The sequence below is a fragment of the Eptatretus burgeri genome, chromosome 12 (genome assembly GCF_056783735.1).
Source record: "Eptatretus burgeri isolate ZD-2024b chromosome 12, Ebu_testis_v1, whole genome shotgun sequence".
In the NCBI taxonomy this organism is placed as follows: domain Eukaryota; kingdom Metazoa; phylum Chordata; class Myxini; order Myxiniformes; family Myxinidae; genus Eptatretus; species Eptatretus burgeri.
This window is the reverse complement of record NC_140972.1, coordinates 14,962,181-14,987,806: the sequence shown is the minus strand read 5'-3', so window position 1 is coordinate 14,987,806 and position 25,626 is coordinate 14,962,181. Positions and strand designations below refer to the sequence as shown.

Below are 25,626 nucleotides of genomic sequence, written 5' to 3'. Positions count from 1 at the left end.
GAGAGTGATGGCTAGTGCTGATTAGATTTTGGTCAAAATCGGTCAAAGGTCAAGGTCACAGTGAGGTCAAACATAATTCCGTAAATTAATGTGGAGAAATGGAGTATTTTTGCTTCGCTCGACGTTACGAGTTCGTTTTAACTTCGATTTTAATTTTGTCTTCGGTTTTTGCGATCGCTTAGGACGCTTAAAACTCAGTTGTCCAAATTCTAGTAAAAATCGGATGTTTTGGAGACGTTTTAAGATTGTATAAAAAATATTTCATTCGCCGCGTCACGGGTCGTCCCATGATGCAGTGCGCTCGAGCAGACGCGTCGTTGTTACGTTAAGGTATAATTGCGTGGAGAAATGGAGATTTTTGCTTCGGTCGACGTTACGATTTTTGTGGTTTGATACAGAATCATCGGAGAAACTTCTGGTTTGCGTCACTACCTTCTCGAGAGACAGCTTTTATGAGACAAGGTCAGAGGTCAAGTTGACGATTTCGTAAGTACCTGTCTATGACTGCTTGTTTGTTTGTTTGTTTGTTTGTAGGCATGATAACTCGAGAACGGAAGAAGCTACCAATGTCAAATTACACCACGTGATTCAGGAGGGTGATGGCTAGTGCTGATTAGATTTTGGTCAAAATCGGTCAAAGGTCAAGGTCACAGTGAGGTCAAACCTCCAAAACATTCGATTTTTGATGGTTTGGTACAGAATCATCGTAGAAACTTCTGGTTTGCGTTGCTACCTTCTCAAGAGACAGCTTTTATTAAACAAGGTCAGAGGTCAAGTTGACGATTTCGTAAGTACCAGTCTATGACTGCTTGTTTGTTTGTTTGTAGGCACGATAACTCGAGAACGGAAGAAGCTACCAATGTCAAATTACACCACGTGATTCAGGAGGGTGATGGCTCGTGCTGATTAGATTTTGGTCAAAATCGGTCAAAGGTCAAGGTCACAGCAAGGTCAAATAGTCGATTTTTGATGGTTTGGTACAGATAACTCGAGAACGGAAGAAGCCAACACTGTCAAATGACACCACGTAATTCAGGAGAGCGATGGCCAGCGCTGATTAGATTTTGGTCAAAATCGGTCAAAGATCAAGGTCACAGTGAGGTCAAACATAATTCCGTAAAATAATGTGGAGAAATGGAGTATTTTTGCTTCGCTCGACGTTACGAGTTCGTTTTAACTTCGATTTTAATTTTGTCTTCGGTTTTTGCGATCGCTTAGGACGCTTAAAACTCGGTTGTCGAAATTCTGGTAAAAATCGGATGTTTTGGAGACGTTTTAAGATTGTATAAAAAATATTTCACTCGACGCATCACGGGTCGTCCCGTGATGCAGTGCGCTCGAGCAGACGCATCGTTGAGTTACGTTAAGGTATAATTGTGTGGAGAAATGGAGATTTTTGCTTCGGTCGACGTTACGATTTTTGATGGTTTGATACAGAATCATCGGAGAAACTTCTGGTTTGCGTCGCTACCTTCTCGAGAGACAGCTTTTATTAGACAAGGTCAGAGGTCAAGTTGACGATTTGTTAAGTACCAGTCTATGACTGCTTGTTTGTTTGTTTGTAGGCACGATAACTCGAAAACGGAAGAAGCTACCAATGTCAAATTACACCACGTGATTCAGGAGGGTGATGGCTCGTGCTGATTAGATTTTGGTCAAAATCGGTCAAAGGTCAAGGTCACAGTGAGGTCAAACATAATTCCGTAAATTCACGTGGAGAAATGGAGTATTTTTGCTTCGTTCGACGTTACGAGTTCGTTTTAACTTCGATTTTAATTTTGTCTTCGGTTTTTGCGATCGCTTATGACGCTTAAAACTCGGTTGTCGAAATTCTGGTAAAAATCGGATGTTTTGGAGACGTTTTAAGATTGTATAAAAAATATTTCACTCGACGCGTCACGGGTCGTCCCATGATGCAGTGCGCTCGAGCAGACGCGTCGTTGAGTGACGTTAAGGTTTTGGGTGGAGAAATGGAGATTTTTTGCTTCGCTCGACGTTAAGAGTTCGTTTTAACTTCGATTTTAATTTTGTCTTCGGTTTTTGCGATCGCTTAGGACGCTTAAAACTCGGTTGTCGAAATTCTGGAACAGCGATGAATAACTGATATATATATATATATATATATATATATATATATATATATATATATATATATATATATATATATATATATATATATATATATATATATATATATATATATAAAATAAGTCTTTTATCAGATTCTTCTGAAAAGTAATACACCTATTATCTGGCATATCCTGCTGGTACTGAATCACTTTTTTAAAAAAATAGAAACAAAAAAATGGAATTTTTATAAGAAATCTAGTTTTTGTCTGGGACTCATGATCTGCAAACCACAGTGTAAAATTGTGGACCACAATGAATTCAGAATTCAAGCTCCCCTTGGGCTTCTGTCTGATTCATGCTTTTATTTGACAAGGTCAGAGGTCAAGTTGACTATTTCGTAAGTACCAGTCTATGACTGCTTGTTTATTTATTTACTTATTTATTTTGTATACATTTTATTATTTAATTATGATTAACCTTGTCGAGGCTCGTATGAGAGCTAACACGCAACGCACAGCAAGGGGGGAATGAGACAAGAGGGACGGGAGTGGGAAGGACAAAACATTGGGGAACAGAGACATCAGGAGATCTATGGAAGGGGAGGGATGGGGTGGGGAACACGGGGTATTCAAGATGGATATTACAGGGACTTTCAGGAAGGAAAGCAGGTAATTTGAAGGAGTGGGTTAGGGCTGGATTAACGGGGGTAGAAATGACCGAGGATTTGGATGGGGGACGACAAGAGGTGGTGGTGAACAGCTGTTTTGACGGCCTGGAGGGAAGAATGGGATTGAATAGAGTGAGGGAGTTTATTTCGAAAGTGTGAAGGTGAGCAGCGATTCGTGATTTTGATAGTTTTACCAGAAGGAGGTTGTTGGCGGACCTTGAGCGCCCTGCGGAAATATGGTGGGGACAAATTGCAGAGAGAGCAGGGGGGGGTGAGGCTGGAGAGGAGACGGGAGAAGACAGATAGACCACCGACCAATCTGCGGTGAGAGGCCTAAAGACTCAGCCTCATTGTGCGAGATGCCAATGATCCAAAATGCCTTGGTTTCCTCTGCAATAGCATTAAACTCAGATTCCCTCTGCAATATCCTGTTGGACCAGGTTTCAGAGCACCTGGATCTCCAGAATTAGCTCAAACAGTTATTTCAGAAAAATAAAAATGACTGACTCTGACAACAGGCCATGTCAGCATAATTTGTTTTTGTAGTGATAGGCTACATCTCTTTTCAATGCTCTTCCATGAGCCTCGGTTTTATATACCAAAAAAAAGAGGAAGAAGATTTTCAGTGGCATTCAAGCAATGCACCACAATAGCTAACGAGAGACAAGAAAGCAGGAAGTACACCAGTAACATGTATGGAACATTCATAATGGTGTTTTGTTTGACATATTAAAACAAGTTCAGCATATTGTAATGTAGTTAGTTACCTGTTGTAAGGAAGAGTTGCTTTGCCTTGAGACAAATTGAGGGTCCATGTAATTATCATTCAGCAAAGTACCAAGCAATGACATCTGAAATAAAAAGATGAAATGAAAAACAAGGACATTGTCGGGGTCTTTGAGCAGCAAATTTGATCGGTCATGATGACGTAAAATGCTGTAATATTTTGTCCAAGTACTGCTAAACGGAAGGGTTTTCAAAGTGCCAAAAAGGCGATTTGTGTTCCACAGTGTGCAAGTACAGTAAACCCTCAAATAATCGCAGATTCCAATATCACGGGGTTTCTACCAATCGCAGGCAACCTATTGTGTTCCAATTTCGTTATTGCGGCATTTCATTTCAGCCAATCGTGATTTTTTTTTGGATTGCTGATACACTACCAGTCAAAAGTTTTAGAACACCCCCATTTTTCCAGTTTTTACTGAAATTTAATCAGTTCAAGTCCAGTAAATAACCTGAAATGGTACAAAGCTAAGCGGTAAGACGAGTCATTGTTTGCATCCGCGTGTATGAATACCTCCCATTATGAGCCTTTGGTGTTTCTCACGCACCGTTAATTGGAGTAATCAGAGCAGCATACGGGAATGAAGGCAAATTTAAATCATCAAATAGGAAATGACATTCGGAGATCCTGCAATTCTAGATCACAAAACAGTTAATAACGGCACACAACCGTAAAACGATGGACAAAATTAATCGTGCCAAAAGGCAGAGAAAGGTTACGACATTGTGCGAAGAAATGGAATTGTTCGATATGTCAGCAAGACGTGAAAGTGCAATTACCAGAACAATGAATCAACTGTGTGTAAACGCGAGTCAAATATCCGTGCAAGGGTTCCTGCCAGCGAGCAAAGTGCAAAAGGCTCCTTCCAGTCCCGTGATCATCATATTGAAAGGATGGAAAAAAGCGCTTAATGCTTGGATCAAGGACCAAACAGAAAAAAAAAATGCCTTTGAGTGGACCGGTGTACGGGAGAACCCATTGCAGATTTACCAACGTTTTCACGAAGTACCTGGTTTTGAAAGCTCCAGTTCAACCATGGCTCATGGAACTAATTGAGACGAAGGGATTTACGTCGCAGCAGATTTTTAACGCCGAAGAGGCAGGATTATTTTGGAAAAACAATGACATTTTGTACCTTCCTGTCCAAGCAGGGAAGATCTATCTGGATTAAGGTGGCCAAGGATCGTCTTACCCTTATTCTATGTGGCAATGCAGCAGGCGCCTTCGTCGTGGCCTCGATGATTCAACAGCAAGTTTCTACATCCACATGTTTCCAAAAACCAACCTCATCATCATCTCTGAGCTACATCTTGGGTTTTCTATTTACAGCAGAGTACAGTACGAACGAGTACCGAATATGCTTACCCTCACCCACCTCGCTGTTTTGGAATAAATTGAAAAGGTAAAACTCGAGTGTTTTTGTTTAATATACACTGTATTTATTGTATTTACATGTTTATTTCAATGTTAATATGATTATATAAATTTATTTATATATGTATATATATATTTTTTATATATATGTATGTATACACACACACACACACACACACACACACACACACACACACACACACACACACACACACACACACACACACACACACACACACACACACACACACACACACACAGTTTCAAAAAAAGTGGACCATTTGTGTAGCCTCATATTCTGTCATTTCTCATGCTATACCCTTATCTCTTGCAGGTTGTAGTGGTGGTGGTGGTGGCATGCCATCTCTAAAAAGTCGTCAGTAGGACCCTATGTCAACTAAGGTGTTCACAGTTGAACAAAAACTGGAAATCGTAACTTTGTGTTTTGAGACAAAATCCTATGTGCAGGTAGGCTGAAAATACTATGAGTATTACAATGTTCACACTCATAATGGACCTTCCAATGGGAGCATTCAGCGGTTTGGGGAGCACTTACAAGCACATGGAAGTGTAAAAAATCAAAAAAAGGCAACAGTGGCCACCCACCAAGTGTTACCAAGGATCAGAGGAACATTGATCTTGTGAGAGATTCTGCTATCGAAAGTCCTAAGAAATCCCACTGTCGGTGTTCCCGAGAACTGGAAATCTCAGCCTCATCTGTGTGGCACATTCTTACTTCTGAATTAAAGCCCCAGCCCTACATCATATCTATAAGGCATAAACTAACTCTGAATGACATGGTAAGCTGAGTAACAATGTGCGATTCCTTCAGTGACCGAATGGAAAGGTACCTAAATTGGATTCAGTGATGAAAGCACACTGTTTGAATGGGGCTTTCAACAATCACAACAACAACATCTGGGGTGCTGAGCCACCTGAGGTGTTTGAGATGTCTCTCAAGGGCCACAAGTCCACTTGCTTCTGTGCATTGAATGCTAGATGGGGTATGCTGGGACTGTATTGGTTCGAGGACACCAATGGCAAGACGGTGACAGACGATGGCGAGCGGTACCGCAAGGTCTTACACCAATTGCACGCTGATCTCACTCAACTACTGTCTCCAAGCCAATTCAGACTTGCACGGTCCATGCAGGACAATGCCCCACCGCACACTGCAGGTGAAACCATGGACTTGCTCCACCAGCCGTTTGGAAATCTTGTCATCAGCCTGGGCACAGGACATGAGTGGGCGCCCCACAGCCCAAATTTGAATCCCTTCGATTTTTTTATTTTGGGATGCTGCCAAAGGTCAAGTTTACACCAACAAACCTTGAACTCTGGCTGTCCTTAAGCAGGAGGTGGAGGACTACTGTTAGGCTCCCACTCCAACCACATGCAGACGAGTTGTGAAGAATTTCAGAGTCAGGATCAAAGCCTGCTTGAACAGCGGTGGAGCACACATTGAAAATGTCAATTACAAGCAGTATGAGTGATTTAAAAATGACATGGTGCATGCTTTCCATCAATGTATCGCTGAACTTGCTACCTTTTGAACTTTTTCTACTATAAAATGTTCAAATCGTCCACTTTTTTTAAACGCCCTGTATTGACGCGTTTAATACTCTCGTCGAAGGAGAAAGTATTGCATTTGGGCCCGTTTGTCTGTTTCTCGGCCTGTCTTTGTTTGTTTGTCTGCAACCTCTTGTCAGATTGAGACAAAATTTTCAACATACTACTCATGTAGATTGTTATAATGATAATTATGATACCATGGGTCACATGATGTGGCAGCCATGTTGGAAAAACGGAAAAACTTTGGACCTCTGTATGTCTGAAACTGCACCAAGCAAAAAAATTGAAACTTGGCACATAGCAAGTATTCATGGGGAATGAGTGATTTTTTTTTCATGACGTCATAGGTACCTTTGTTATGATGTCATAATTGCATATGTAGAATGCTTCATCTGATGAATATTAACATTTTTCAGGGTCATCTCGGGATAAAATTGTCCACGGAAAAAAAAAATTGACGACGTCATCAGTCACATGATTCGGCAGCCATATTGTTTAAAAAACAAAAACAAAGAAAAATCCTTCAGAAACCTCAGAAGTGGCTAAACAGATTGAGGCGAAACTTTACACGTATGACCGCCTATCAATGAGGAACAAAAGGTTCACACATATGACATCATAAGTCGCATGGTTTGGCAACCATATTGGATTTACCCAAAAACCTATAAAAAAAAATCATCTTCTGCAGAACAGCTGGATAGATCGAGGGGAAACTTCACACAAATGTTCCCCAAGCTGTGGGTGTACAAGTTTTGTCAGGAATAATTGATAGGTCACATGGTTTGGCAGCCATATTGGATTGAAAAAAAAAAATGTGTTCTCTGGAACCGCTTAATCAATCGACGTGAAACTTCACAATTATGGATCTAGTAGTGATGGGAGATGCATGTCTAAAATTTCAAATTGATCAGACACATGGTCTGGCAGTCTGAATTATTTAATTTTTTGATCTGTGTTCTATTTTTTTTTTTTAATTTAAAATTTTTTGAATAAGGCTCAATTGGCTGTGCCTGGTTTGGTTTGAGGGTAGAAGAGTTGCAGCTGAAATGTGAATCCTATCCAGGTTCCTCCTGATGACTTCATCTTTGCTTTTTGATTATTTGGGTATCTTCTGATTCCTCCAATGCAGGACTGTACCTGTGCAGAATTGAATTAATTTTAATCCCATTCTAAATTAAATTGAATAATAATAAAAAAAAAACACGTCATGGGTCAGGGTCAGGTGTCCAATCAAAGTGGTGTTGCATCAAAGCGGGACGTCTTGGTACCCGGTCATCACTGCCAGCAGTTTATAAAGTGGCAGTTCTAATTATGTCTCATTAATTACGTAACACACCAGTACACAAACAGCACACAAAATACATCATACAAAACAAGTCCTGGCAAGGGTCTGCAATCTCTGCTCTTTTTCTTGTTTCAATTGTAAAGTGTTTATTTCTGGCTGTTGTCGGTGGATCTTCCTGAATATTTTGTCGAAGTCGATATCTTCCTCGACATTTTCTGAATTGAACCCTCACTTTCCCATTGACCCTTGGTTTCCACAATCGCGGTTTTAACTATCGTGACATTTTCCAGGAACCTAACCCCTGTGAAATTTGTGGGTGTACTATTTAACATTCAATTTAAATCAAGTTGGTCTGTGATCATAAAATAATGTTTGTAAACAGACAGATAGAGACATACAAAGTGAGCCAATTGCTTAACCCTGCTTTTCGCTTCACGTGTGGGGGGCAGGAGTGGGGGGTGGGTAGTGCGGGGGGGGGGTGATTAAGTAATTCCTCGACTCTAGACTGACATCTGTAACCAACTGCTTCACTCCATTTTGCGCAACGCGTGCGGGGTAATTACACTTTTTATGACATGCTCTGTGATATATTTTATGGGAGACAATGGGAATGGGGGTGAGAGGGGGAGGAAATAAAGCGAACACCGAAAAACATGAGCAGAGTGTAAGCAATGTGTCATAAAGGACAACCGATACTTTATATCCGCAGCACGTACATTTGGCAAGCTGCCAGGCATGAAGTTCTGAGATGATAAGGAAGAGCTTGGATCTGCACAGGATGTCTGCCCAGTCTTTCCATTGCATTTCAGATGAATGTTTCCCTAAAGCACACAGTACCCACAAACAAATAAATCAACTCGAAGCATTAAACAGCAATCAATGAAGAAGACATCCTTACTATAATTCATGGACTGGTGTTTGTGGGTTTGTTTGTCGGACTACTCCCCCGACAGTTCTGGGCCAATTACATTCAGGCTTGTTACAGAGGATCAGCACAGCCCCAATTAATGTATAGGGATGTTTTTTTTATTGTTGGCCAAAAAGTTGGCTATTTGATACACTTCCGGTCATGTGATCAGAATGACCAGCAATTTAATATCCCTACCCTGTCGTAATGTTTTAACTCAAATTTGGTAGCATTCGGACTGGTGGGTCTGGGGAAGATTTTGGAAGAAATCTACTGCAGGCTTTTTTGACGTACTTAAAGTCGTGTGACCGGAATGAGCTTTGCAATTCCTGTTAATAGTCACGAGAGGAGCGTTGCTGCCAAATTTTAGCCAGATCAGCCCAGCGGGTTGGTCAGAGAGAAGTCGAAAAAGGAAACGGATGGACAGACGGAGCGCGATGACAATATCTGGAATATAAATTCCAGATAAGCTAAAAATATGGATATCGAGAAGTATCCATAGTGAGGAATGTCTGCATTAAAGTTTTACAAGAGTAAACTGCATGATCTCAATGAGGGTTAGATAAGTTTCACAATTATCTATATAGATTTCTGTTCTATATTATACATATGAATTCTCTGCCAATCTGTCTGGGCAGGACTTCAAAATCACTCCGTGTTGGTTCTCAGGCTTCATCGACCTCTGGTGTATAGGAACCACGAGAAGTTGCCTGTGTCGGTGCAGCAGTGATGGGAGTGGGTCCACGTGTGGCTATTTGGAGAGACGAGTGTTTCCCCGAGAAGAATAAGGTAAGCAGCGTGTTTGCGGGGTCTTGAGTTTTGATTTTTTGAATGTTTAAAGCCTCAAGGCTGCGACATATTTTCACAAATAAATGGGTCAATTTTTTTTTCTCAAGCAAATGCTGCATTTCCTTACATGCTAGACATTAAAAGCTCTGAATTATATTAAGAATGAAGATGGATGGTTGAAACATTGCATTTAAAATCGTGCTAAAAAAAAGTTTTTAAAATAGTTTGAATGCGTCTGGTCTGGCACGAAGCAGAGAGATGAGGGAGAGAAAAGAGAGGGGGGGAGAAGAGAGACTGGGGGGTGGGGAGGGGAGAAGAGAGAGGGAGAGGAGAAGAGAGACGGGGCAGGGGAGAAGAGAAGAGAGCGGGGGAAGGGAGAAGAGAGACGGGGAAGGGGAGAAGAGAAGAGAGCGGGGGGAGGGGGAGAAGAGAAGAGAGCGGGGGGAGGGGAAGAAGAGAAGAGAGAGGGGGTGGGAGAAGAGAAGAGAATGGGGGGGGTTGGACCGATCCCTCACCACTGCCTGCACTCGCTACCCCCTCACAAGGTATTCAAAGGTTGAACAAACGGAGCGGGGGCGCCGAAGATTACCCTTGCCTTGGGCGAAATTTCATCTCAGGCTGGCCCTGGTTGTACCTTTGTGTGTACAGCTGTTCTGACAATTCTATTTTTTTATTTTTTTTTACATCATAATGCGAGGTGGCTCATCCTTTCTGTTTCTACCTTGCAAAATCTACACCTGTCCGTTTATCTCAGTCCCGCCATTGGTATAATAGTGTTGGTCTTAAGCGTTTATTATGATTTGTTCTCCAGCCCAGTTGAGCGGACTTCTTAGTTATTCCAAAGAGTCTTCTTTGTCTATGCCCAATCTGTCCAACTTTTTTTTTATATATACCTCCCTGATCGTTCTCCCAGCTGTTGGTCTATATTTGTTGACATCTTGCTTTATATTTTTATTTTGCAATTGGGCCTATATTCATTGCTGTTTCGGTTTGGAAGATTTTTGCTAAGTGGGTGAGGGATACCTACTGTTTTTCTGTCTTCGTATTTGCATACAAATGTTTAGCTTTTCACATACTCAGCCAATCTGAGTTATTCTGTGCACTTGGTGGAGCTCAATCAGATTACTGCCTCCTCATCTCGATAGATAAGTTCTCGAGATGCATTGATTTTTGTCGAACAATTTGTGGCTCGTGAGGAGTTTCCTTGTTTTGATATCTCGTTTATTGATTTCCATTTGTGGTCAGTTTATTATTCCACAACTGTATTGGAATAGTTAGTTTATAGCTTTTATTTTGTTTCATGATGAGAGGCGTGTTATCTGTATCGTTCAAGGTATTCTTTCATAATTGTCTTGAGAGGGGGGAGTATCGTCGGTATTCTTTAGTTATTGTTTTGCACATTTGTTTGTGACACATTTGATGACCCCCTTCTACCCTGAGTTATTTGTATGATGCTCATTTTTAACCTCCGCCATCTTCGAAGATGGATGGAGGTTACTGTTTTCACCCCTTTCTGTTTGTTTGTTTGTTTGTGAACAGTATTACGGAAAAACTCCTCGACGGATTTCGACGAAACTTGGTGGGGGGGTGAGGTATGGTCCAAGGATCATGCCATTAAATTTTTGGATCATGCCATTAAATCCCCCCCCCCAAAAAAAATTTAGAGAAAAAAATTTTTTTTTTGCATTTCTACATGTTTTAAGTGATTTCCAACCCCCCCCCCCCAATTTTTTTACCCCCCCTCAAAAAATATCGAATTTTTTTTGGCATTTCTACATGTTTTAAGTGATTTCCAACCCCCCCCCAAAAAAATTGAGAATTTTTTTTTTTGCATTTCTACATGTTGAAGTGATTTCCAACCCCCTCCCCCAAAAAAATTGTTACCCCCCCCAAAAAAATAGAGAATTTTTTTTTTTGCATTTCTACATGTTTTAAGTGATTTCCAACCCCCCAAAAATTGTTACCCCCCAAAGAAAATTGTTTGAGAAAAATTTTTTTTTTTGCATTTCCACATATTTTAAGTGATTTCCACCCCCCCAAAAAAAATTGTTTGAGAATTTTTTTTTTTTTTGCATTTTTACATGTTTTAAGTGATTTGCAACCCCCCCAAAAAAGGGGAATTTTTTTTTTTGCATTTCTACATGTTTTAAGTGATTTCCAACCTCCCCCCAAAAAAATTGTTAGAGAAAAAAAAATTTTGCAACTTTTTTTTTCAACAAAAGTTCGATTTTTTTTTTTTTTTTTGCATTTTTACATGTTTTAAGTGATTTCCAACCCCCCCCCCCCAAAAAAAAAAAATGTTGGAGAAAAGAACTATAACTCTGTCAGCACTGTTGACATCATATTTAATGAATAAGATATAAGGTTCACTTGAGTGACCCAGCAGTATTGGCGGCGGAGGTTTTGCACTCTCCCGAGTGCTCCCCCTCTAGTTTGTTCCTGTATTGTTGTATTTACGTCGAATTTTATGCCGTCCGTTTTTGTTGATCTACCTTGTATCAATATGCACTCGGCACACTTATCTAGGCCAAATTCCATTTGAATATCGTCGGAGTTATCCTGTGTCGGAGTGGCGACCCATCCAAGATTGTGCCCAATAGCCCAAGAGACTGCTTTGGCAGCACCAACACTCTGTACAGAGTATGGTCCCAATGGATGGATGGATGGATCGTTTGAGTGCAGCTACACTAATTTCAGTTGTTCTGCCAATTTTTTGTCGTTTGACACGAAGTTTTAAATCATCCATGTACAGATGTGCCACCTTTCCTATCCCACTGGAGATTATTTTATTGGATGTTAGGGTGTATACATTTCTTGCTCATTAATGAGGTTGTAAACTTGGTCCAGGGCTAGGCAAAACAGGAGGGGTGAAAGTGTCACACTAGATGCTCCCACATCGTATCTTCACCCCTGGTATTTTGATCTTTCCTTCCGAGTGCTGCAATATCAGTATGGGGTTCCAAAGCTCCATTGCTTTCTCAATAAGTTTGATTCTTTGGGGGTTGGTCTTGTACAATTGCATGCATTTTATCATCAATGACTGTAGAACACGATCAAAAGCTGTTTTGAAATCTCTCCATGTTGCGGGCAATTTGGTTCTGCTGATTTTACAATTTGAGTATGGTCTGTTTTTGTAGCAAGTGGTATATTGTTCTGTAGCATCCTCTTTTACATCCCTTTTGTTCTCTGACTCTCGCCCTCCTTGTTGTGTTCAGTGGGTGTTGGTGCATAATTTACGTGAGGATTCCTGTCAGATGTTTGTATTTTGTTGGTAGACATGTTATTGGTCAGTATCTGTGAGGTAGTTGGGTTTCTTAAGATTTTGGGATAAGGAAGGGGTCTTACCTGCTGTGAGCCACTCATCCATTATCTTTTCCTCTTAGATAAGTTTGTTAAATGCTCGAGCATAGTGATTGTGTAGACTGTAAAGCATCTAGTTGCTTTTGCTCAAAGTTTGGAATTCCACAAGTTTTTAGCCTGGGCTTTTAAAGTTTGTCATTTTTTTTTGCAAGTTTTTTTTTGTTTCGCCATCAAATATCACTGGGAGCCCCAGGCAGCTTCCAACTTTCTTTAGGTGTTGCTTTTTATTTTCCAAGTTTTTGATCCAATCCAACTACTTGTGTTCTTTTGGGTTTTAACAAATATTTTCCAGAAATCTTTATATTTATCTTTTTCAGGGGGATTTGATACATTTTGCTTTTGTTTCTATTGTTCACAATAGAATATTTTGGGTTATTTTCAAGCATCTGGTTTTGCTATCTCCCATTTTTATTTTTGAATCTTTCTTGCTGTCATTTATCATTAACCTCCGCCATCGAAGATGGACTGAGGTTACTGTTTTCACCCCTGTCTGTTTGTTTGTAAACAGTATTGCGGAAAAACTCCTGGACGGATTTCGACGAAACTTGGTGGGGGGATTAGGTATGGTCCATGGATCATGCCATTAGATTTTGGACTTGGTCCAAAGTCCAATATGGCTGCTATGGCGGTCATTTTGAAAAAAATATTGGAATTTTTTTTTTGCATTTCTACATGTTTTAAGTGATTTCCAACCCCCCCAAAAAAATTTGTAAGAGAAAAAAAAAAATTTGCAACTTTTTTTTCCAAAAAATTTCGATTTTATTTTTTGGGCATTTCTACATGCGCGTCGATCTAGCTTAGTTTATTCAATCGTGGTTCAGTAGAGTCTGATCCATTTTGACCTACAATGAATAGGATATCAGGTTCACTTAAGTGACCCAGCAGTATTGGCGGTGGAGGTTTTGCACCCTACCGAGTGCTCTCCCTCTAGTTTTAGTTTGTTTTCAGCAACCATCATCTTCAAGTCTTTGTCCTTGATTATAGATTTTTTGGGATTCTATTCATGAGCTTTGGGCTTCGGTTTCCTCTTAGGAATTGCTGGGTTTGTCCAGTTTCCTTTTTCAATTGTTCTCTCTGTGTAGTGAGTCTCCACTTCAATGGTGGTGCTTGGTCTCTGTATGTAGAGTATGGTTTGTTCTTCTTGCAGCATAGTTTTTTGCCTGTGACTGTTTTGATTGAGCAGTGCCGCTGCAAAGCACACAGTATTTATTTCCTTCAAGGAGGATGATTTGGATAAAAACTTTTTACCAATTGATCAGTTGGTTCTCCTGATTCGCATTTTTGTCCATTTGGTGTTTTCTATTCAAGAGTTGTGGTCTTTCTCTGAGTGGTGTCAGTCTTAACTCTCCTACTTTGTTGGCTAGTCTTTCTTCGAAGCTACATTTCTCTTCCTCATCCCCATCTTTCTCCTCTCCTCCCTTCTGCAGTTTTCCCTCCTCTTAGTGCTGATAATTATCATTCACCTTTTCCTTTTTCATCCCCTCCGTCTGTGTGTCACCTGGTCCATGTCAGTGGGTCCGCTCCACTCCCCCTCCCCGGGTGGGTGCGTATCCCCTCCCCTCTGCCACACCTAGCGCAATTGGGTCCCTAGTATCACACCACTTTAAAAGCTCTGGCTTTGCAGCATAGCCCTTCTCCATGCCACCGCAGTCATGCTCCCACCATCCCTATCAACCCATACCTCCCCCCTACCCCTCCCCCCCCGCTCCTATTCTCCTCATGTATTCTATCGCTTGTCTTCTGGCCCTTACTGTTATTTCTTTTATTATATTTTTAATCAATAATTTATGGGTTGTTAACGACGCAACTTTTACAAATTTACGTTATGGAACCGTCTATTCTGATGGCCAGTCTTTTTTAACTGGTCCATGAATCTTGCCCCACCTGCTGCGCATTCTTCACTGCTCATAGATTGAATATACTTTCCAAAAGAGGATGATCTCTTTCTCCTCCATGCTTCAACTTTCATTGTGGAGGTTTCTCTTGGGTTGCTTTATTTTTGGCTTTACAGAGATAGGTAGCACATCCTCTAAACTTGATGCAGATCCCTGTCTCCTTGTGAAATGGGCTTCTTTCTCACAAGAGGAGGTACAGGCTTGATTTTTTTTTTTTACAGCACGCATTCTGGCTGCTCGGTGTGTCTGCACAGACTCAGGACTCTGCCTGTATGGGGTTTGTGTACAATTATTCGAAGTTTCGCTTTCTTTTATTTACAACATAAAATTCATTTTTGTCTTTCCTCGACATCCCACCTCCTCTCCACCGATCTTTCCCCTCGGGCCGATGATAGTATTGCATCACCAAGGCCATCTCTACTCAGCCCACAAAACCACTGATGTTCACTGCCAGCCTCGTGGCACAATTGTCCGGAACTCCAAGCAGTGCACCCGAGACAACGAACTACAAGGCTTCATCCCAGTCCTGAGGCTACAAAGCGTCATGGGTCCCTTGGCGATCCACATCACTGAACCTCATCGATCCTCTCCACTCCAGCCAAGTTGCTTATGAAGCTCTCATTCTCATTCTCAGCGTTCAGTGCCTCACACGATCCTTCGAAGGTACCAACGTCCACGGAACGTCATCCTGACAGCGCGTGGCCCGTGAAGCCACAACCACCCCACAAAAGTCTATGCCACCACAGAGCCTCGCCTCACTCAGATCACCAGTCCTCCTTCCACCTCTCCATCCCCTCGCCACCAACACTGAGGTATCCCAATCACCATCGGGAGTAAGGTGGCGTGACAATGTGATTACGTGCCAGCTTTATCGATGCCATTAAGAGTGCGTGTGTGTTTGTGTGTCACGCTTTATTCTAAAGGCTTCCTGCTGCTGTAGAATAATAAAAATGGCACCTTTTGTAAAGCTAATAATCGATTTATTTGCTGGAAAGCTGATAAGATTTATTTGGAAGAAAACTTCATGTCTGTTTAATCATAAAAAATGACTTTTAAAAGCCAGTCTTTCTGGGAGAGAAGAGCAAGAAGTAGAACTTGGACCTTTAATGTTGCAGTTCAAATGGTACGACGCTAGGAACCCTTTATATTAGAATAAAGCGAAAGGAGAAACACAAAAAATATACATAGTAACACTTCTCAAAGTAAAATACTTTTTTTTATAATAGTACACAGGTGTACACACAAACAATACATTTTTAATAGTCCACGCAAACAAAAAACCACCACAGCCACGACAACTACTACACATTATAAAATGTACTTTTTTGTGTTTCACTTCATTTTACATCCTCACTGATACCCACAGACAGACATGGAATACGTTTGTGAAGTGCAACATGCTGCTTTTGATTGAAGCAGTCAGCAAAGCGACGGGTTAGCACGGCGATTTCTACTGACATCACAGCTGCATAATTCTTCTGATTTCAGAGCAGCATGATAATTCTACTGATTGATATTACAGTGGCATGGTAATCCTCTCAACTTCTTATTATTAGGGTACCCAGTCAATGGACTGAGTAACCTATTGTTTTTCTTGTTTATTTATTATTTCTTATTCTTATTTTTCTTTTTCTGCTGGCAATTTGCAGGTGTTTTCGCTTTAAAAATCATTTTCTCGGCAACCGTAAGAGCGATCATACTTAATTTTTTTCATTTTTAAGTATGATCTTAACTTAATTTTTGGTAGCATACTTAATTGATAATGACGTCATAGGTCACGTGTGCGGGCGCCATCTTGAAAAAAACGAAAAACTTTAGACCTCTATCTCTGAAACCATGCAATCGAAAAAAAATTCGATTCATACATTTTAATGAACTCCCCATGGGGAAGACGTATGATTTTTTTGTGACGTCATCGGTGAAGCGGTATCCCGGTGAAAATTTGAAAAAAAAAAAAAAAAAAATCTGAAATTTCTTGAGCGTCATTTACGCAACAATTCACCGTAGGGAAAAATTATTTTGATGTCATAGGTCACTTCGGTTGGCAGCAATATTGTTTTGAAACAAAGAAAAATTTTTTAAATCTTCTTCTCCAGAACGGCTGGACAGATTGAAGCAACACTACACACACACTTTCCCCATGACATCATTTTACAAGTTTGTTAATTTCTTATTGATCGGTCACATGGTTAAGCGGCATATTGAATTTACCCTAAAACCTCCAAACATCTTTTCCAGAACGGCTGGTCAGATCAAGGGGAAACTTCACAAATATATTCTCCTTGGGAAGGGTATATAAGTTTGTTAATGAATAATTGATAGGTCACATGGTTTGGCAGCCATGTTGGATTTAAGAAAAAAATATTAAATAATGTTTTCTCTGAAGCCACTTATCCTATCGAAGCGAAACTTGGCAACCATCATCTAACCCCATGCCTGCATATACGGTAAAAAAAATTATGATGTCACAAATCACATGGTTTGGAGGCCATCTTGGATAGAAAAACGGACCTTGTCCGATCAACACGCAACTTAACAAGCATGATCCACTCGCCCATTAGAGGGAGAATTTAAATTTATGATGCAGTGGGTCATGTGGTACGGCAGCCATATTGGATTGAAAATTAATAACTGTAAAAGTCTTCTTCTCTGAAACGGCTGAACAGATTGAGGTGAAACTTTACAAGTATGACCGCCTCTCCATGACGAACAAAAAGTTCTCCTCTCCTTTTGATGTACGACACCGTTTGGCAGCCATCTTGGATTGAAGGAAATATTAATTAATGTTTACTCTGGAACCGCTGCATCAATAAATGTGAAACTTCACAGTTATGATGGAGCCGACATGGGGAACAAAGGTTTAAAATTTCAACCCGGTCGGCCACACGGTTTGGCAGCCAGAATTATTTAATTATTTGAATCTGAGAGCTTTCAGATTTCTTTTTTCCACAAGGCTTACTTGGCTGCACCTGCATGCGTTTGAGGGTACAGGAATAGCAATTAAATTGACACCGATGATGGTTCCAGGAAAAATGGTCAACTGTGTGCAAAATAAATTGATGGAACGTGGCCTGTTCCTCGGTCCATAATTTGTGAATCCCGCGTCGTAGAGAAACGTGTGGGGCCTTATTAGGCGGTACTTGTATCGAAGCCGGACGTCTGGGTACCCAGTCATCACTGCCAGCAGTTATAAAGTGGCAGTTCTAGTTCTTTTTATTTTCCAAAACTTTCTCCTGAGATAACTTCGATCAGATTCCATGAAAAAAAAAATTATAATTGTTAACAATGCTGCTTTTAATCATATTTGAACTCACAAACTCTGGATCATTACAGTGTCCTGGAATGCTGGATCATTGCTCGGCCACCAATTAATTGGTCGAGCGAAGTCTTGTTTTGCACCTTTTTGGTTTAATGACATAATGTTCTTTCATGTACAATTTATAAAGCCTCAAAACATTTTTTTTTGAAGGTTTTCAGCAAGTACCCAAGCAAAATTATTTGCGAACTTTTGACCACAAATCATATTTTAATATTGCAGAACATCCCTCACCTTGTGCCATTGCAAATCCAAAATGTTTTTCTTCACATTAATATAATGGATGAAAATTAACAAAATCGATTAAAAACAACGATTTTGCAAATATGTATAGTGAGGCAAGAGACAAATAATGGTAAACACTGGACAAATAATGCTTCCTGCTGTGCACAAGCACACTGTAATGAGTGCTTTATTTTTTCCTAAATTATAATGTTAATACATACTTACACTTGTTGAAGGCATATCCATTGATTGCAATCCTTGGGGCGCCCGATGCATTAACTGCCCTCTGTGTTGGGCAGAAGAAGGACCTGGCTGAAGTGGAGAGTGTATTATCTGTTGAGGATGCATTCCATGCAGGCTCCCCTTTTGAGGTGGTTGTTGCTGTTGCTGCTGCGATGGCTGCCGTTGCCCTGGAAACTCTTGCTGTTTTTGTTGATGCATGGCCTGTTGTTGCTGCTGTAGTTCATGCTGCATATGCTGGGGCCTTGTATGCTGTGGCTGCTGTTGCTGCTGCATTCCAGGCCTTGGTTGCATTGCTCGATGTTGTACTGCTTGATGTTGGTGCTGTTGCTGATGGTGCTGCTGCTGTTGCTGCAGTGCCTGCTGTTGCTGTTGCTGCAGTGCCTGCTGCTGCTGTTGCTGTTGATGCAGTGCCTGCTGCTGCTGTTGCTGTTGCTGTTGATGCAGTACCTGCTGCTGCTGTTGCTGTTGATGCAGTGCCTGCTGCTGCTGTTGCTGTTGCTGTTGATGTAGTGCCTGCTGCTGCTGCTGCTGCTGCTGCTGCTGCTGCTGCTGCTGCTTTGGCTGATGATGGATTTCTCTCTGTTGCATGTGTGTCGTACTCTGTGTTGCGACTGACTGTTGTAAAGTCTGTTCCAGTAACTGTAATTGCTGTAGAGGTTGTGTGGGTTGTTGCTGCTGCAGCATGTTGTGTGGTTGGTAGAAAGCATGGAATGCAGCCAATGATTCATCAAATGGAAGATTAATTGAATCATTTGCAACAGCCTGAAGCACACACACAGACACACATCATACTTGTAAAAATATATTTATGTCAAAAAAAGAAGTTTTTTTCAACAAAAAAAAATTAAAAGCACTTCTCTTAGAAACAACAGTTTTGGTTTTGTTGAATGAATCTGCTGTTACAAACCGAATACTTGTTTTTGTGGATGGAAAATGTGGGAAGTAACAACGAATAGTTGGCCAAGTGTGAAAACTGGATCACATAGGTACACTCCAACTGCAAAGTTTGATATAGTCTTATTCATTGAAATGCCAAATTTGAGCTGTACGAGGACCTAATGTCATTGTCAAACAAATGGGAAGGACTCATCAGTGGGCTGTATTGCAATGCCAGTAAGTTGCACTATTTTATGTGATTCTGGAATTGTTGCCTGCAGTAGTCATTCGTTGATGACGACTGGCAACCCTTGTGCATTTTCACACAATTCAGCCTTGACAAATCAGGCGAAAACCGAAATTACATGCAAAAACCTTCATTTATTGCACAAATTGCACATCCCTTTATTTTGGTGGTGTATTGGGCAGACCACTGCCTCGATCGCTCCTGAAAATAAATATAACCCGGCATGCATACATGAAGTAAAAAATTGCCTCCTGCTGATGTACATCATGGTTACATAGGTTGTTTCGATTGCAATTGCATTGGCCAGGAGGCTGGCACCTGAGCCCTGGCTTACCGCAGCACCAACATAGTGGGCATACGATTTTCCTGCTTTAAATTATTGTGGATGGAGTCTTGCCAACTGTTCAAGGCTTCATTCCAACATATGTACGTGTGTGTGTGTGTGTGTGTGTGTGTGTGTGTGTGTGTGTGTGTGTGTGTGTGTGTGTGTGTGTGTGTGTGTGTGTGTGTGTGTGTGTGTGGAGTACAAGGAGTGGCGGCGCAAGGCGAAGAGAGAGGTGGCAAAGGTGAAGGAAAAGGCATATGACGAGCTGTATGAGAAGTTGGCTACAAAGGAAGGGGAAAAGGATTTGTACCGATTGGCCAGACAGAGGGACCGAGATGGGAAGGATGTGCTACAGGTCATGGTGATAAAGGACGCAAATGGGAAGGTGTTGACATGCGAGGAGAGTGTGTTGAGAAGGTGGATGGAGTACTTTGAGGAGCTGATGAATGAAGAAAATGAGAGAGAGAGAAGGTTGGAAGAGGTGGAGATCGTGAATCAGGAAGTGGGGTGGATCAGTAAGGATGAAGTGAGGACTGCTATGAAGAGGATGAAGAGTGGAAAGGTGGTTGGCCTAGACGATATACCAGTGGAGGCATGGAAGTGTTTAGGAGAGATAGCAGTGGAGTTTTTAACCAGATTGTTTAATAAAATCTTGGAAAGTGAGAGGATGCTGGAGGAGTGGAGAGTAAGTGTACCAGTTCCGATTTTCAAGGACAAGGGTGATGTGCAGAGCTGTGGTAATTACAGAGGCATAAAGTTGTTAAGCCACACCATGAAGTTGTGGGAAAGAGTAGTGGAAGCTCGGTTGAGAGGAGAGGTGATGATTTGTGAGCAGCAATATGGCTTTATGTCAGGAAAGAGCACCACTGATGTGATGTTTGCTTTGAGAATGTTGATGGAGAAGTATAGGGAAGGCCAGAAGGAGTTGCATTGTGTGTTTGTGGATTTAGAGAAAGCTTATGATAGGGTGCCAAGAGAGGAGTTGTGGTATTGTATGAGGAAGTCGGGAGTGGCAGAGAAGTATGTGAGGGTGGTGCAGGATATGTATGAGGACAGTGTGACAGCGGTGAGGTGTGCGGTAGGAATGACGGGCCGGTTTAAGGTAAAGGTGGGATTGCACCAAGGATCGACTCTGAGCCCTTTCCTGTTTGCAATGGTGATGGACAGGTTGACGGACGAGATCAGACTGGAGTCTCCATGGACTATGATGTTCGCGGATGACATCATGATCTGAAGGGAGAGTAGGGAGCAGGCTGAGGCGAGCCTCGAGAGGTGGAGGTACGCACTGGAGAGAAGGGGAATGATAGTCAGTAGGAGTAAGATGGAGTACATGTGCGTAAATGAGAGGGAGGGTGGTGGTATGGTGAGGTTGCAAGGAGTTGAGGTGGGGAAGGTGAATGGGTTTAAATACTTGGGATCAACTGTCCAAAGTAACGGAGAGTGTGGTAGAGAAGTGAAAAAGAGAGTGCAGGCAGGATGGAGTGGGTGGAGAAGAGTTGCAGGAGTGATTTGTGACAAGGGTAGCTGCAAGAGTGAAAGGGAAAGTATATAAGACGGTAGTGAGACCAGCTATGTTGTATGGTTTGGAGGCGGTGGCGCTGACAAAAAAGACAGGAAGCAGAGCTAGATGTGGCAGAGTTAAAGATGCTGCGATTCTCGTTGGGAGTGACGAGGATGGACAGGATAAGAAATGAGTATATTAGAGGGACAGTGCAGGTAGGACGGTTTGGAGACAAAGTGAGAGAGGTGAGATTGAGATGGCTTGGACATGTGCACAGGAGGGAAGCGGAGTATATCGGGAGAAGGATGCTGAGCAAGGAGCCGCCAGGTATGAGGAGAAGAGGAAGGCCAAAGAAGAGGTTCATGGATACGGTGAGGGCGGACATGCGGGTGGTTGGAGTGTCAATGGAAGATGTCGAGGATAGAGCGAAATGGAGACGGATGATCCACTGTGGCGACCCCCTAACGGGAGCAGCCGAAAGAAGAAGAAGAAGAAGAGATATATATCCCACCACCCCCACCCACCCCTCAGCGAGGGAAGAAAGAAAACTTGCAATGTTCACCTGTGCACATGGCATAGTGGAAGTGGCTTAACCACTGACCCGTGACAGAGCAAATGGAGGGAGTATCGAGGGTGGGGAAATGGCATAATCAATTTTGAAAAATATCCTCCAAATTAGGGTGTATATCCATATTTGGGTAGCATTGTTAATTCCTTTTTAAAAGCTAAAATTATCACTTCTGTGTAAAACTACATCCTGTGGAAATGACAATCCTTCATACAAAAATATACCAGATGTATGTATGTATGTATGTATAAAAACATGCATATACTTCTGCTTTCCTCTCCTCTGGAAGGGTGCTTCCCATTTGCACCTGCAGATATGGCATAAAAAGCGATTCACTTCCAACATATTTTGCTCCTTGAGGGAGAGGGCATTACTCGAAGCATAAAATCTCGCCCAAAAGCTATATCCCGATAAAAGTTGAAGTTTGCTCTAAATTTGGAGTCTTTTAAACACATCAGAGATACTCATACTGTTGTACGCTGTCCATTTTGTACCAACATGGTGCATTTTGCCAGCTGCTTCCCTGGTTTTCAGAAATGACCACTGGGACAGGGTGAAGGATAAATTCATGGGAAAATGTTAAATACAAGAATACATGTGACCAAGCCAAACGACAGATGAACTGTGGGAAATGGAAAAACAAATTGCTCAACTTTAAGGGTTGTGCTAAAATAAGTGTGTCGATAATTGTGAAAATCCTCAACCCATGAGCAGAATCATCACAGCACAATATCAAAACTTCTGTCATAAATGTGTGTTTGCTTAATTTATCTGCTTTTCTGTTACCCCACGCACACGAAGCGAAAAGCAGGGTTAAGCAATTGGTTCATGTCCGTCCGTTTATCAGTTTATGATCGTGAGTTTATGGTTGAGGAACAGCTTATTTAAATTGAATGTTATATTTTGAACACGAATAGGAACATGAATCTGAAGACAAACTTGCCATTGAACAGTACTTTCAGTCAGTCTTTTGCAATCAGGACAACACCTGACAAAGAGCTGATGACATCCCTTTGGGAGCCAATGGCCATCCAGCACGGAGATGGCGTCTCCTAAAAAACACCAATGGTGGTAGGAAAATTTATTTTTCCACCTGGCCGAGTTACCCTCTCCTACACAGTGGGCCTGTGAAGAGGTTTCCTCGTTTCAGGACGAGGTGAAGATTTTGCCAGTTTTTCCTACTCTTCATTTTCTTTCTTAGTCACTTACCAAGTGTGGCTTTATGCCTTGTTTAGGGTGAATTCCATTAAAAAATAATAATAATAAATACTTTGTTCCTGAATTTGGCCTGATCGCACAATGCACAGAGCGGAGTGAAATAACATTTTTACCAATTGTTTGTTGCCTGGCAAGTCAAACAAAATTTAAAATCATTCCAAACAGGAAACTTTGTTTTTAAGGAAGTTATAAAAGGACAAACAACAAGCACATAGAACTAATGCAACGTGTTAGATCGGGTAATGTAATAGACACTGGGTAAAACGACTGTAAAACCCAGAATTAATTTATTTATCTGCCTTTAAACCTCTTGAAAACTTTATTTCAATCGAATTATATACTTGAAGACTGTCGAACACAAATCACCTTAATATTTCCAAGTCATGCTATCTATAATAATAAATGTCTGTGTGTGGGGTTTGTATGCTCCCCAGATTTGTGCACTGCGTATGATTTTACCAATCTTCTCTGATAACACCGGGTAATATGGTAGGACACAGAAACCACATTTGTCTTCTTCTTCCTCCTCTCTTTGTTCTCTCCAGATTCGTTCACCAAGTCTGGGTAGCATTCTTTTGTCATATCCATTTCATGTTAGAATGTCTCTTACCCATCTAATTTCTTTGATGGCAGCATTTTTTGAGGATGAAACCTGCCAAGCTCTGGAAGTCATGGTGCAGGCAACACTGCGATGGGGTGGCATGTGATGTGATGTGATGGGGCGGCATGAGTTGAAGTCCAGTAGTTTAGTTGTGTATGTGTCGGTTTCCCATATGCTGATGTTTTAAAAGTGCCATCTGGTTGGTGTTGAACCCCCACATCTAAGAATGGTAGCTTGTTGAATTGTTCAATTTCCATGGTGAATGTAATGCGAGGAAGAACCTGGCACAGCTGCTTGAGAAGGTGGTCAGCATGTAACCTTTGTCTGTTTGACAGTCACCGGACTGAGGCCTCCGGGTTTTAGGTGATTCTTTGGTGTATGACTATGTCCAATGGAAATTGGGGAAGTGCTCATCGCTCATCACACTGTGCGCGCGCGCGCGTGTGTGTGTGTGTGTGTGTGTGTGTGTGTGTGTGTGTGTGTGTGTGTGTGTGTGTGTGTGTGCGTGTGTGTGTGTGCGGGTGTGTGTGTGTGTGTGTGTGTGTGTGTGTGTGTGTGTGTGTGTGTGTGTGTGTGTGTGTGTGTGTGTGTGTGTGTGTGTGTGTGTGTGTGTGTGTGGTCGTAAGCATAGCATACCATAACATTATCTTTGCTAAGGCCTAAGTCACATTTGCTCTACGGCGAGGATACGGTGGTCGTACGCCCTCTGAATTGACAAACATGCGGCGGCCACAGAGTTTTTGCGGTGGCCTCAGGGTGGCCCAACGCCGTTTGGCTATATTTTACAGGCCGTAGGGGTCGCCGTGGAATTATAGCGCAGTGTTATAACTTTTTTTCATTTCTACATTCGCCGTAGCAATTCGACAAGCCGAAAAAAAAGAACTGATAAAAAAAAGAACCCACTCGTTACCGTCCGTCTGACCGCACGTTCGCCTTCAGGCCCCCCTGCGGTTGCCTTGCGGGCACCTTGCGTCTGCCTTGAAAATTCTATGGCCGCCGCAGGAACGCCCTAAGGTCACCGTGCAACATCAAATCAAAGACCGTACGGCACCCGCACGTTTTCGGTCTCCACAATTTCTAAATACGCCGTACGGCTCCCCGAAAAAAAACATATGTGACTGCGACATTGTGTGACCGTGGAAATACTGCGGCCGCCCTATAATTGCTTGTGGCTGTAGATTTTGTAGACCCCACGGTCTCCGTGGCAAATGTGACTTAGGCCCAACTCCCCCTCTAATAGCATCCTTCCCCACACCACCCTCCTTCCCCCTACCCCCTCCCATAGCGTATAGCGACGTCTGGTAAGGAGTCTCTCCCCTCTCCTTCTCCAACCCCTCCCCCCCAACCTCACTTGCTCACTCCCTCCTCTCTCTTCATCTCTTCGTCCCGGTCTCTCATGCAGTAAACCCCCAAATATCGTGGGTTTCGACTAATCGTGGGCAATCTATCGTGATCCAATTTCGTTATTGTGGGATTTCATTTCGACCAATCGTGGTTGTTGACCTGAGATAAGTCATCATTTGCGTTCCATGCATGTACGATTATCTCCAATTATGAGCCTTGTGTTGTTTCTCACGCACCGATTCAATAAGCCCAAACATAACGCCATGGACAAACTTCGTTGTGCCATAAGGTCGAGAAAGGTTATGACGTGGGGTGAAAAGATCGAATTGTTAGGTTGGCTTGAGCTGAAAGTACAGCATCTGTGGGCTGTCATTACGGGATAGATGAATCAACTGTGTAGTATATCCGTGAATGCGAGTCAAATATCCATACAAGTGTTGCCGCCACCACTCCGCAAAG

The 25,626-nt window shown here is 41.9% G+C and overlaps 1 protein-coding gene across 3 annotated transcripts in view; it reads right to left on the bottom strand.

Annotated features, from left to right (window-relative positions):
* Window positions 1-25,626, bottom strand: part of LOC147015144 (CREB-regulated transcription coactivator 1-like) — an 82,042-nt gene that overhangs the window by 7,430 nt on the left and 48,986 nt on the right. For all 3 annotated transcript variants that reach the window (XM_085849644.1, XM_085849642.1, XM_085849643.1), the window contains 3 exons: window positions 18,470-19,249; window positions 8,469-8,573; window positions 3,505-3,588 (listed from right to left, as the gene is read on the bottom strand). In XM_085849644.1, the coding sequence (XP_085705770.1) occupies window positions 3,505-3,588; window positions 8,469-8,573; window positions 18,470-19,249 (969 nt within the window). The remainder of the gene's footprint in view (window positions 1-3,504; window positions 3,589-8,468; window positions 8,574-18,469; window positions 19,250-25,626) is intronic.